Here is a 14,586-nt window from a genome sequence, read left to right as displayed (position 1 = left end):
AGTGTGCAGCAGTTCTTGTTAGGTGATTGGAACACCTGACAGCTGTCGCTATCCTCATGTGAACAGCATATGGCATTTGGGGAGAAACAACAACAGGGGAACAGAAAGTGGAGAAATAGCAGATGTGTTCAGAAAAAGTACCATAATATTTGCCTAAAACTCTGCCTTCCATAGATGTTGTTATACTTCTGATTTCTGTTTTCTTTCTCTTTTAAGTCTACATTTGTAGCTACCTTGTTTTAACGTGTGCAGCTGCCAGTATACTTCAGATCATTTCTATATATACTGCTGAATGTCTTTAAACTACTACATGCATGACAATCTGTCAGCATTTGTATCTGTGACATATTTAAGTCTTTAATACTTGTTCATCTTCTGAAAGAAGTTGCACAGAATCCTGTGAACCGATGGCATCTTTGTTTTTATTCTTTCAGGTTATTGCAACCTGTTTTAATATTATAACTAATAGTAACCAAACTAGGAGAATGAGTCCCTAATAGAGAAGAAAATAAATGTAAAAAGGTATTCATGTGCGTACAGCTCCTTACTTTAGCATGGCTGTTGGTTTTAAAGTGTTTTATGTTGCTTTTACAGGTAACAATGCATGTCGCGTTAACAATGGAGGCTGCAGTACTCTCTGTTTAGCCATTCCTGGAGGCAGAGTTTGTGCCTGTGCTGATAATCAGTTTTTGGAGGAAAACAGTACAACCTGCATGAGTAAGTTGTTTAAAGAATATATGGGTTGATACCACTGCTAAGGGATAAAAACAATTCTTAAAATAAATAAAAAACTCTTCTCCTTAAAGGCTTTTGTGATTTTTATAGGGCAGAGATATTCCTTCAATAGAGATGCTAATTGCAGAAAGTTTGATAAACACAGTAAAGGCTTATTTTCTTGTAAAGGCAGACAATTAAGTGCCCAGTATTTGAGAATAAGGTGTCTGATACGATAAGAGACTTCGATATTTCAATTGTCTTTTTCACAGAATATCAGAAATAACAATTTCATGATGAAATATATATAAACTAGTTTATATATCAGATTATTATATGAAATAAGTATCTCAAATTGAAATCTGGCATAGAAAATGTTCAAGCTGAATCTATTTTAAAATACATCAATTGGATATTTATATATGTAATACACCCTTCATAAATTATACAAATTTAGCTGTCTTTTGATTGTATCTCTTCCATGGATATCTTCATTGAAATGCCCATAACTGTTTTCAGCATCCATAATAAATGCGGGAATGTTAGTATATGCATATATATATATTTTTTTAAAATGTTTGTACTTAGTTTTTGTAACATTAAAAATTCTTATTGTTCATCTGGGTCTCATTGGTCTATTTCTTCAAGAGTAACATGTAAAACTTCACATTGATTTTCGAGTATAAGCATATAAGAGCTGAGAAAAGCATAATGATTATTGCATGATGTGACGAACTTTGAGTTTGCAATTACCTTGAACTTGACTCAAGTGCATGGCTAGTAGAGCCATCATTGTTGTTGGGGAAAAAAAAAAAAAGTCTCCATAGGAAAAGAGGTCAGATGCCTTCAGATCTGAATCAAGCAGGTTTCCCGATTTGTTTGTTGTTTTTCCCAGCACATTTCAGTGCCCAACTCTTTTGAAAGACTTTTGCGTTCCTGATGGGGTCATAACGTAATGTTTACATATAAAACATCCTGAACCTCATGTTGAAAAATGTATCTGTCTGGATTTATCAATAAGCTTGAGGCTTCCTACTTAATTCTACTGCAGTACATTTTTATCATTTCATATTTGCAAAGTTTATACAGTGCATAATGCAGGTGTTTGAGTTGTTGCCTGGATACGAGAATCAGCTTTTCAGTAATCATTCTCTAGTCCTTAAATGTGCACCAGAATTTGAATAGTCTGTAAGAATATTTTCTTTTCAGTATCAGCAAAGCATCACAGTATTTTAAACTGGTACTTCCACACTATCATCTTTTGCACAAATTTAAAATAACAAAAAAGTCTGAATGGCATTCTGTTATGAGTTCTCTCATTTATTACAAATGCATGACCTCAACTCAAATCTGCATGCTGCTGCAGGCTTTAAGTGGAATTACTTCAAATATAAGTGGTGCAGTGGAAATGCTAAGTCACAGTTTGAAGTAGTGATTGAGCACCTGGTGGGAAGGCAGCACCAACCCAAGATTGTTCAGGTGCATGCAATGTACCTGACTGATTGGAAGGCATGGAGCCAGGATACACCCCTTCCCAGACCTCATGTAAGTGTTGGCAGTGGAGGCAAGGGTAGCTTGCTGGTGATCCCTGCCCACCTGAGGTCTTCCAAAGTTAAACAGCTTCTTTCCTTTATTTCTGTGTTTGTGGCTGTTGTGTTGGAGCAAATCCTCACTTGCTGCAGCCTTGGACCTTGCTAATCTGCTGTCACTGCTGTGCTTTCCATCGCATTACAAGTGGTACCAAAATAATTTGTATATCTATACATGTAGAGGTAGTATTCTGTATGTATCAAGCTGACAAGTTATATGTGCATCCTGGATATTTTTTGTAGTTAAACATGGAGAAATGCCACCACAGTTGTGCAAAGCTGAACAGTTTCAGTGCAACAATAAGCGTTGTATCCATGATCGCTGGCGCTGTGATGGAGATGATGACTGTTTGGATGGCAGTGATGAGCACGCCGACATTTGCTGTAAGTGGTTGGTTTTTTTTTTTACATTTTAATGCACGTTTCATGGAAACCAAGCAATGCATGCATGTTAAATAGAAGTCTGAGGACAGCCAAACGCAAACCGTAACCTTTAAGTCATTCATATAACTCATTTTCTTTTCCTGCAAATAGTAATAGTAGTATTTATAAATAACACTCGTGTACTGGTTTCATAGCATAGTAAAAGAGTAATGTCAGTCATCTTCTGATTTTGACACAGCAATAGATTGATCATCTGTGGATAAATTTGAAACTCAAATTTGCATAGTCCTGGCAAACCTCTGACTCTGCTTGAGCAGGAAATTATGCAATGTGATCTCAAGAGGTCCCTTTCTACTTGTCGTGATTCTGTGATACTGGATTTTTTTTCTTTTGTTTTAAGAAAACCAACGCAATACTTTCAGTTTAGCAAGATGTACTCTTGTCTTTGAAAACACGGTTTTAGTACAGTTGTATTATTGTTTGCTATTTGTTTGTTTTACTGTAGAGGAGTGCTGCTATTGAAATGAAAAATGCTAGAAAGCATACCAATTATGTATCCGTGTCATTCCTGGAAGCTACCTAACCTACTATAAATTGAGAGCTGAGGTGGTGAAAATGTCTCTTTCCTTTCTCAGATCGTTGCAGTGATTACATCATTTCTCTATACCAAATCTCCCTTACAAAAATGAAAATGCATTATTCCTTTTCCTATCACTTGTAGACTTGAAGATCTGATATACTCTTCTACTCTGAGGCATTGTTCTGCGTGTCTGAAAACTTTTGTTATGGTCTTTCATTCTTGACTCTTTGAGACAAAATAACTTGAATCTGTTTGTTTGTTTTTCCTTTTTTTTATTCCTTTTATTTTTTTTCCCCAGTAGGCGATGGTGCTGGTGTGTACTTGTTTTTGAAATTCATTGCTCTTTTCTGAATGTTGTCATGTGAAACTTGGGGCTGGGTGTCTGAAATTAGATGCGTGTGTTTTTGCTGATTTCTGTAGGAATTTGATGAGGATGAGCGGAACACTGATAGGAATATTTATACATCCTTGGGTGAATCTTGCGTGTTTCACTCTGGCTTGATGGTGTTGATGCACACTGAGCTAGTGACCCTCTGTTAAAATACTTTTTAAAGTATTTTTTAGTCTTTTTCTTTATGATTGTTACATATAACTGGTTTTATTTATTTATTTATTTTTGTTTATACAAGTTGATATCTCCATGAAATAGACATTCCTGATGTAAATCTGAATTCTTTTTAAGGCGTTTTTTCTGTATCTGAGTTGTATTGAAACATTAGTCAGCAGTACAAGGGATTGTTAAACAAGGAGTTCAACTGATAAAGACAGTGAGAAGGAAAATCTTTTGACAACATTGACTTGATTCTTACTTTAATTAGTATAATTTAGGCTAATTCATTGATCAAAGCTTATGATACCCAGGGGATTTTTACAGATACAAATGAAATCATATGATCCCAAATCTATATATGATGCATAGTTTGTGTCCAGCATGTTAACAGTGATCTCTTTTAAGCAGTTACTATAGAAACTTCAGTAGTTCTTCTGGAATTAGTCTGAAAGGTTTGCAGTTATGACCAGAATGTACACAAATTTTAAACATAAATTGCAAAACTTACTTACCATTTAAAATAATATCTATGTCTCTATTAATAAAGTAAAATTAAGGGTAAGTCTTCATGTTTGCTTTTTATCAGGTTGTTTATACCAGATTTTAGCTTCATTTACATTGCAAGTGAGGTTGCTTTATAAGACTTGGAATGTTTTTCTGCTCAAATTATTAATTATATTATTTACTTCCAATGCTCTTTCACACTCCACACAAAAAACGCTCATGAAGTGTTCATGTGCCATTGGTATCACACTCACTCTCTGTTGTTTTCAGTGGACAGAATAGGTAGAAAGGTCAAAGATAAAAGCCACTGAAATGTCAGGGACAAGCCTACAAGATGTCCTTTCATTTTAAACACCATTTGTTTCCAGTTCTATGTTGAACTTTAAAAAAGAGACCAGATAGCTGAGTAGGTGGATAAGAGCTTGTGATTTTTAACTGAGCGTTTGAAACTACATAGTTTACTGCTCTTGTGTAGGTGAATGAGATCTGCTAATAATAGACCCTGTTATTAGTATAAAAGCTGAAGATACATACTTGTTACAGCTAGGAGAACAGGCCAGTCATACATAACTTGTATGTTGTCAAAGTCTTCATCCTTCCTATGATATTAGATAGCTAGTGAGAAAAAGAAATATATTCTACAATTATACATAGGCTACCCAGAAATGAATAGGTTTATGTAGATGTGTGTAATATGGCTTAAATAATGTTTGGTTATTTCAGAATTAAAGCCAAATTTGGTTAATTCAGAATTAGAATTTAAGATAGCTTAAGTCTGTGCAATTACATTTTTGAGCTAGATGAAGCTATATTTGTTCTTTCACCTACTGTTACATAACAAATGTTTGTTATGATAATTTGACACCTATCTGATAACTTCTGTCATGAGAGAGCAGAGGTCAGTTACATTTGTTTGCAGTTCAAGAAAGATTTAATTCCACTATTTTAAACCTATTGTAAAAATACCAATTTCTTTGAGTTTATGCATGTTATCATTTATCACTCAATAACAACTTATATGTATAATGTATATATTTCTCTGAGGATTTTTTATTTCTAATGTTATTTACATGGATCATAATTATGAACTTGGTATCAAAAATCGTTGAGCATGGTGGATCCAACTATTTACCATATACATATGGTATATACACTATTTACCATAGCCCTGATCCAGGTCAGGTAGAAGCCTGAAGAAAATATAGTTTTTCCTGTTTTATTCAAGGTGAACATAAGCCAATATCGTTCAGCATTGCATAATGCAAATTACATGACATGACATCTTTTAACCAGTGTGATGGATGTGTATTCAGATTGTTAAAGTCATTTGAGTGCCATGCTCCCAGGCATGCATTCTATCACATACATGGTACGGGCAATAAAATTTGTTTGTTTTAAATGGATCCTCTGTGTTTTAAGCCTGTTGAATTTCTGAGATCATGACATTCTGTGATAAACCTTCAACTCAGGGGTTTCATCTATAACATGTTACAAATACACAGGTTAAACCTTGTTTTTGATCTATTTTGGAATCAGAATTTTACCTCTTCCCTTTTGATATCTTCTTGTCTGTACTTGTAAAATGTTGCTAGCTTTTATCACTTAGTGGTTAATAAAAGAGAGCCTCCCTAGGAATTTATTATGCATTCTTTAATTACTACGTACTCTTTAATTATTGGAGTGCTGTTTAAGTAGTTCAGTATTTTTTTATTGACTCTATTGCTGTACACTTTTCATGTCATGATGATGATATATCCAGGATAACCATACTACTGCATCACCAGGGAATATTATTTAATACGTGATTTTCAGCTGATTTTCTCTGATTGTTTTCTAAGGAAAAAAACTCTGCTGTCTTTCCCCTCCAGTCAATCACAGTTGTCCTGAAAATCAGTTTAAGTGCCAAAATAATCGCTGCATTCCCAAGAGATGGCTTTGTGATGGAGCTAATGACTGTGGTAATAACGAAGATGAATCAAATAAAACCTGTGCAGGTAAAAACTTTACTTAATTCCAGCTCCATAAGCAATTCTGTGCTGAACTGAACCAGTCAGCTATTAGTAATCTGATTATTGTCATTTTAAATTAATTCAGATGTTGATGCCACTAAGATGGAATACAAATTGCATTTTACTTCATCTTTGTGCTTGATTGTGCTTTCCAAAGTAATTCAGCACTTAATCTGTCCATATGGGCTGACTGTCAAAGTACTACTTAGGTACAAACTTGTTCCTGCTAAATCTTTTTTGGCAGTTAGAATTGTTTGTTAACATGCTCTGATGAGTAAATTTTATTTTGTGCTGACAAAAGCATAATTTTTTACTTGGTTTCCCCTTGGTACCTTGAAAATTGTTTTCATTTGTAATTTATTTTCTGTATAATGAATTTTTAAGGAAATGTCGAGATGAAGATTGTTCACTGATTCTACTGCAATAAATCACGGAGTTCCAAATCCATGATGTTTACTTCTTGTCAGTAGAGTATGCTAAACAATCACTGAATATTTGCTGTACAAAATATTAGACATCAATGGCTGATGGCTGTTTAACTGAAATGCAGTGATAAACAGCATTGTCATAAATTCCCAGGAGTTATTTTGTTTGATTTAACTTTTCAGGTGTGGAATGATCTGTTCATGGGTTGGTATTTGTGCAATTTGGCTAAAAAAATCTCTAGCACAAATTCAGATCTATAGATTCCATGTCACCATTGCAGTTATTGCAAATTGTAATACATATTGATGTCTTTCCATATTCAAGTATGTAATCATAATCTACGTTTCTATTTCTGTTATTTTAGTCATGAGTTCACATTTTGAATAAATACAGTTATAGGTTCAGCTTTATATGTTAGACTTTACTGATATTGTACTATTTATCAGATTTCAAAATCATGTATTTAATTGCATAGTATAATTTCTTTTGGTTATATTTGTTTCATCAGAGGAAAGGCATACATCATATACTTTAATGGATCATTATGGTTGCATATTTACAAATGGAAAGAGTTCAAGAAAAGTGAGGCCAGGCACATTGCATGCATTATCGGTTTTATTTTGTGTGTGTAAATATGACTCTCAGTACATCATTGCTTATAGTAGGAAATACAGTTTTTTTTTTAAATAAGTAAAATTCCAATTGTAAGTTAGATGTTTTTATTCCCTGATTCGCTTCTGCTCTAGCACTAACATTACTTTATCAAGCATTACTGTTCTTCTACTGACTAAGACTGTGTATTCACACTAACAAGTGTATGATTCAAAGATAGATAGGACAGAGTCCTGCAGATTTCAATTTCCTCTGAAATCAAAGGAGGTGAATGATGTTTAGTTAAAGTGAAATGAGCAGCCAGGCCAGGAGATGCCATCTAGATTTGTGACTTCTACATACAGACTTGAACCAAAAGATCTAACAGATTTAGTCCATTTCCCTTGCATTTTTGGAGTGTTTTGTCTTGACAGCAAGAACATGTCAGTTCGACCAATTTTCTTGTGGGAATGGACGCTGTATTCCAACATCTTGGCTGTGTGACAGGGAGGATGATTGTGGAGATCAAACTGATGAAATGACATCCTGTGGTAAGTGAATATTCCTTTCCAGTGGAAAACAAGAAAAAAAGCACATAGTGAGTAAATGTGTAAATGAAAGTGGCTGATAGTGTGTGCTCCATAAAGATAAATCTTAAGGACTTCAGCTGGGAGTAAGTAGATAGCATGGGACTCAATTAGTGAATTCTGTTGATCCATAATCCTTTACGTTCATTTAAGTTTGAATTCTTCATGACTGGCAACCAGTAATTGAGTTTGATGTTACTTTTTAAAGCCACAGTTCTCACTATGTCTTTTCTTTAATAGCTGCATTCAAGATTTTTCAAGATATATATATATGTATATATTTTTTTTCACGTTTCCTGGAGTATTAACCTGCTTTCCTTTGGTGTGTTTCACATTACTTTTAAACTCTCACTGGACTCACTGTATCTTACAAACTCTGAAATTACTCTATTCTGTGTCATGATTTGATATGACACTAATGACATGATATTAATAGTTTCTGTGATTAGCCATACCTTGTGTTCTCACACAGCTTATCAATTTACAGATCTTAGTATAATTTCTTTTTACGTGTTTTATGTGGTAGAGCCTGTCAGCTTATCTGGAATATTTCTCCAGATCATCTAATTAGCATTTATTTCACCCACTATTTTCCAGTTTTGTCAAACTTTACATCTGTTCCTTACTTGAACTTGTTCATTTAGTCTTGAGTGCTGTGGCTGTACAAATAAGTTAAACACTTGATTTTTCATTTTTTTTTCTTGTGATTTGATGGCTAATGAAAGGCACTCTAACTATCAAATGTACTTAGCTACTTGGAATTCTTCTAGATAACAGTTTAAAATGAAGTTTTTTATTCAGTAGTTTGCTTTTTTTCCATTACACATCATATTTAAGTGCACCAGTTCTTAGCTATGAATAATTTTTGGATCATACTGGTTCAAGAACTTATGTATACTTATGTCAGTCTATAGCTGCAGTGAGCAATACTGTAAAAAATGCCAGTATCTAAACACGCTTTTTCTTAAAATACAACCACATTTACTAAGAATCATGACATTTCTGAAGAAGGATTGAGAACAGAATGTGCTTATTTTTCTCTTGCTTTCATAAAGGAAACAACGCTTAAGATCATATTTTGTGTCCATCTGTATATCTGCCATACCATTTGTACTCAATCACCGAAGAGTGAAAAAGTATCAAAGAAACAGAGCTTTTACAAGGCAGCTGGATAGCAGAGAGAAACCAGATTGGTGTCTACATTGTGGAGAAACTCAAGAGGCACCTTTATTGTTTTGCCTGTCTGCTGGGGAGTCAGCACAGGGTTGGCTGTGAAACAGCTTCAGGAAGTGCGTCTGTATGACAAAGGGAAAGGAGTGCTGGGGTGGTTATAGGGACAGTGAGGGAGTAAAAGAGAAAAATTAAATAGAGTTGAATTTGTAGAAAAATATTGGAAAGCTAAAAATAGAATTAAAAACAGAAGCTTTCAGCTTTCCCTCGAACATCTAAGGAATATATCTAAGTACCGTTATACTTGAACACCTATGTTATTTGTATCAGAACAGATACTTGGTTGTCACTGTAAAGTGTTCCTCCAAGAAAAACATGGTTTTCATTAAAAAAAAAAATAAATAAATATTAACAACATAAAGCTTTTTAAGTGTGATTGACAAAATGTTAAATTTTCTTGCCACCCCTTTTTTGTGTTGATGGAATAAAACTAATTGTTCCAATCTTATGATGCTCCCGGTGATCTCTGAACTTTACTTATTTAATGCAACTGATTTTTTGTTTCATGTATGACTCTTTTTAAAGGCAAAATCCTCTCTGAGCGTCCATAAAAATAATAGCTTTTGAATTATTTGCACCAAAGGCAGCAAGGGACAGCATATCTAAGTCAGAGGTTCATTGACTAAATATTTGTAAAGAGACATTATAGTTACATGGCATGTTTTAAAGGTGTCCTGGTTCTTGAGGTCTTTGTCAAGTTGTAGTTTTATATTGGCTCAGCTGTGAAACTGTACCAAGACTAGAAGCTGGAGGCATCTAATGAGCTATACGCTTGTTGATTTCTTTTAATTTTTTGGCTGTTTTGATGTAGCTGACAGGCCTATGCACCATTTCAGACATTACTTTCTGTTGCATTTAGGATGTTCTTTGTAAGAATTTCCAGTCTGAAATTCTTCCATGAAGGATAAACTTGCCCTTATGTAGCAATTCAGGTAGATTGTCCTTATTGTTGTCTTTGGTTTGCATTAGGTAACTGATGGTTTCTGAGAAGCATCTTACTCCCTTGATGTTCTGTACATAGAGCAGATTTTAGGCTGCTCCTTACTCCTTTTAGATTGTTAGACTTCCAGATTATTTCCTATGAATTTTTAAGTTTTGTGAAGTGGATCTATGATTCTATGAGCTTGTACTTTCCAAATGATATAATGCAAACACAGTTTGATGTCTTAATGGCATTAATGCACATACCTTTCTCATTGATTTCAAAAGAAAAAGTTGGGAAAAAATCAAGTTGTATTATGCAGATGTTAGGCAACTGTGGAAACAAAGTGGTAACAGAATAATGGATGAGTCTCTAAGGATGATAATGTCTTAGTTTTCTACTTTTTTTTAAATGGGAATACCCTTAGGAAGTGATTGTAAATACTGACATTTTGATTTTCTATTTTACTACGTCATTGTGCAGTAACTTTTATCTCTTGACTGTTCTTTCACTTTGTACTTAACCTTCTCATTTTATAGTCTTCCATTTCCTGTCTTTTACTGGCAGCCATTGCATTTGGAGAACCATATGTTTTTTTTTTGTTTTTTTTTTTACCAACATGAAAATGCTGAAAGCACATCTTGTATCGGTTATCAAGTTAATGGCAAAGACAGGCCTTGTATGATGGGTGTATAGGATCGTGTCATATAACACAGGAGAATGCATTTGCTTGATCCCCATTGAGAAAGGATAGGTATTGGCTTTAATTTACTGTTAAGAGCCTTTTTTATCATTTCTTTTCATTCTCTTACTGTTTCTTCCATTCTAGAGTGTCTTAGACAAATGTTTCATACAGTTTATTTGGCTTGTTTAAATCATGCATGCAGGACAGTGAAAGAATATTACTAAAGACTATATACATTAAATAGTTTTTGGTTTTTGAATGCTTTCACAGAATTCCCAACGTGTGAGCCACTAACTCAATTTATTTGCAAAAACGGAAGGTGCATTAGCAGCAAATGGCTCTGCGATTCAGGTAAGTATCGAGTGTTCAATATCTGAAAAAAAAAACCAGAAGATATTGCTTCGTTATTGTTTTCTTTTGTGACCGGTATTACTGGTTTGATTTGTAACTGGACAGAATAAATAAATACAGTACTTGTAAGTTACACACCTACTGGAGAAAGCAGCAAAACTGAATGATTACATCAGAAATGGTGCCATGGACATGGTGATAGTTGCAAATACTATATTCTGTAGAATAGGGTGTGATGTAATCTTCAACTGCTTAAAAAAAAAAAATAACAACAACATTGTTTGTGTATTTTCTGATTTAAGAAAACAAATCAGTTCTGGTGACAAAATATCTACCTTGTTTGTGGGCACCTTGCACTTCATAAATGGCAATTGTCAGAAGGGAAGTCTAGGAAGACTTATGATGTTATTACTACTTTTGTCCTAAAGGGAATGTATTTGGCAGGTATTCAGATGAATATTTTTCCAAAGATTATGACATGGGAGGGATGTCTTACCAGTCTTAACAAAATTGGACTGGTTCTTTATCCACCACAGAATATGGTATTACTGTGATTTTATGAGGCTGAAAGAAATTCGTAGCTGTGTATGGGCAGATTCCCTAAATTATCACAGTGTGCTGAAATTCTGTGTAAGGAAACACTATACTGTTTATGTAGTATCTTTTCCTTCCCTTGGCGATCACAGACAAAGTAGCAGAACTGCAATAAGATTGTTGTAATGGCTACAACAAAGTAAGGTATCACTAAGGATAAAATAAAACAGGTTAATTTGGGAGCATCTGTATTTAAAAAGGAAAAGAAATGAAGAAAATCTACAGCCTTCTAATGCTTACTGGTATATTTGACTGAATAAGTGTAATGATCTTAGATTATCTAAAATGAAAGAGCAACAAGTGCTGTTAGTAGAGTTAAGGAAGCATATGTTCCTATACATTTAGACCTTACAGAAGGATCCTAACAGCCCGGAGGACTGTGCAATCACCACCCACATGGTTTAACAAGAGAAAGTGCCAAATTCTGCACCTGGGAGGGGTCAATCCTGGCTGTATGCACAACAGCGTGGGGGATGAGAGGCTGGAGAGCAGCCATACAGAAAGGAATCTGAGGGTTTTAGCTGACAGCAAGTTGGATCTGTGCCAGCAGTGTGGGCTGGAGCCAAAAGGATTGACTGTACCCTGGGGACCCTCAGGCCCAGCACTGCCAACAGGCGAAGCAAAGCATTGTCCCGCTCTGCTCTGCAATGTGTGGCCTCATCTCCACCACTGTAGGCAGTTTGGGTGCCATGATATGAAGACGTAAAACTGTTAGACAGCATGCTAAGGAGGGCTATGAAGGTGGGGAAAGATGTAGAGGGCAGGGGGTGTGTGGAGCAGCTGAGATCAGTTGGTTTGTTAGACCCAGAACCAGAAGAATTACTCAGTGATCCTTGTGGGTCTCTTTCAACTCAGGATAGGCGATGATTCTGTATTAGAAATAATTTTACCGTATACCTGTGGGAAGCCAATAAAAATACTGTTTTATTTACTGTATGTTATTTTCCTTTCTGGAAATAGCTCGTTTCTCTTAACATATATATTCAGATTCTGTATCTTTTAAAATCAATGTTTGCAGATGATGACTGTGGTGATGGAAGTGATGAACTAGGCTGCATCCACTCATGTTCTGCTGATCAGTTCAGGTGTTATAATGGCAGATGTATCCCAAGCCATTGGGCATGTGATGGTGACAATGACTGTGGAGATTACAGTGACGAAACCAGAACAAATTGCACCAAGGAAGGTTAGCTGTCTTATTCTTCCCACATTTTATCACTTGTAAATAAAGGGAGTATTTTATTATAGATACAGAAGACTTTTCTTCAGTCAGTGGCAAAAGAGAATGTTTTTAAGCATTGCTTGGTATAAAAAATAAAGTACAGCTTATGGATCCAGCAGGAGGAAAGTGTTCAATCAACATGTAAGAAAGGGAGCTAGGTTCCAGAAAATTCAGAGGACACATGCAAAGGGATGTATAGTTGATGTACTATATATACATGTTTTTTTAATTTCAAATGGCAGTGAAGACTTAGACTCCAATTTGCAATAATCATACTATAAATTTTGGTGTTAAGTTTTGCAGGGCTGCTGACAGTCATACAGATTTTGAACATCATCTTAATTAAGCTTAATTTTAGGAAAGCCAACTTCCAGCTCTTCAGGGAGTTAGTTAACAAAACCCCCTGGGAATCTATTCTGAAAGACAAATGAGTGGAGCAGAGCTGGAAGATTTTTAAGGAAGCTTTCCTTAGGGCACAAGAACTCTCCATCCCTCAGGTGTAGGGTGTCAGGAAAGGGAGGCAAGAGACTAGCATGGCTGGACCTGCTGACCAAACTGGAGAGCAAGAAGAAAATGCACAAGCAATGGAAGCAGAGACAGGTAACCTGGGAGGAGTATAGGGTTGCCACTAGGCTGTGTAAGGATGGGGTCAGGAAGGCTATGGCCCAAGTTACTTTTGATATAACTCTCTCATTTTGTGTTGTTCAAAATTTTTTTGTATTGTGATACTGAAGCATAAGAATGTTTTAACAAAGTACAATAAAGTCCTTAGCTTTTTATATTTACAAAATGTATTAATATTTATCTCTACCAAAATAATTTACCTGGAACTATTAATTGGCCTCCCGCTTCACTCCCACATCAGAGCATAAAGTCCTCCCCTACCTTTTCATGCAATACCGTGTCCTGTTCGGATTTGAGCCACTGTGTCTGAAACAGGTGTTTTACAGTCATAGTCAGTCCTAAGGTTCCTGTTCTGCTACGTTTGTGTACACTTGTCCAGAAACTTAGTATTGCTTTTTCTAAGATAGAATTCTGAAAACAAAATGCAAAGCAACACCTGATAAAATAAACCATAAAGTTACAAGCAATGCTACAAAACTTATTGTAATAATACTTTCTTTGGATAAACAGGATTGTCCAACTTTGTCATTACTTTAAATACATGTTATTCTTGTTAGTGCATTATGATTCCTAAAAACAGTGGTAATATCTGGTCTGGGAAAGAGAAGAAAACTGAAAAGGCCATCATCTTGAAAATACTTTGAGATTGTCTGAAGGCTTTTTGGATTGATGAGGCAGGAGGGGAAAGTGGGGTTTGAGTTATTCCTGTGGACTGTGGTTTTGGCTTTGGTTAAGAAAGGGAATTCTAATTCATTGTAAACTTTGCATGGAAAAAAGTCACAAAGCATATTCTTTGGTGTAATTCTTATTTTTCTAAGAAACTCCTGCTCCTGGACGATGCAATGGGAAGGAATTTCAGTGCAGTCCTGATGGGAACTGTGTTCCTGAGCTGTGGCGCTGTGATGGAGAAAAGGACTGTGAAGATGGCAGTGATGAAAAAGGCTGTAATGGAACTTTACGTCTGTGTGATGAAAAGACAAAGTTCTCCTGTGTGAGTACAGGTATGTCTTTGCAGATCATGCTC

General features: G+C 35.3%; 1 protein-coding gene across 7 annotated transcripts in view; it reads left to right on the top strand.

Moving 5' to 3' along the window:
• Positions 1-14,586, top strand: part of LRP1B (LDL receptor related protein 1B) — a 581,170-nt gene that overhangs the window by 391,792 nt on the left and 174,792 nt on the right. For all 7 annotated transcript variants that reach the window (XR_005861415.2, XM_040703826.2, XM_422146.8 and 4 more), the window contains exons 15-21: positions 595-717; positions 2,547-2,687; positions 6,190-6,315; positions 7,782-7,898; positions 11,042-11,122; positions 12,735-12,902; positions 14,381-14,563. Coding sequence is in view for 6 of the 7 variants with exons in the window: in XM_040703826.2 (XP_040559760.1) it covers positions 595-717; positions 2,547-2,687; positions 6,190-6,315; positions 7,782-7,898; positions 11,042-11,122; positions 12,735-12,902; positions 14,381-14,563 (939 nt within the window). In the remaining variant the exon portion in view is untranslated. The remainder of the gene's footprint in view (positions 1-594; positions 718-2,546; positions 2,688-6,189; positions 6,316-7,781; positions 7,899-11,041; positions 11,123-12,734; positions 12,903-14,380; positions 14,564-14,586) is intronic.

This window comes from Gallus gallus, chromosome 7, assembly GCF_016699485.2.
Source record: "Gallus gallus isolate bGalGal1 chromosome 7, bGalGal1.mat.broiler.GRCg7b, whole genome shotgun sequence".
NCBI lineage: Eukaryota > Metazoa > Chordata > Aves > Galliformes > Phasianidae > Gallus > Gallus gallus.
This window is presented reverse-complemented; position numbering and strand designations above follow the sequence as displayed.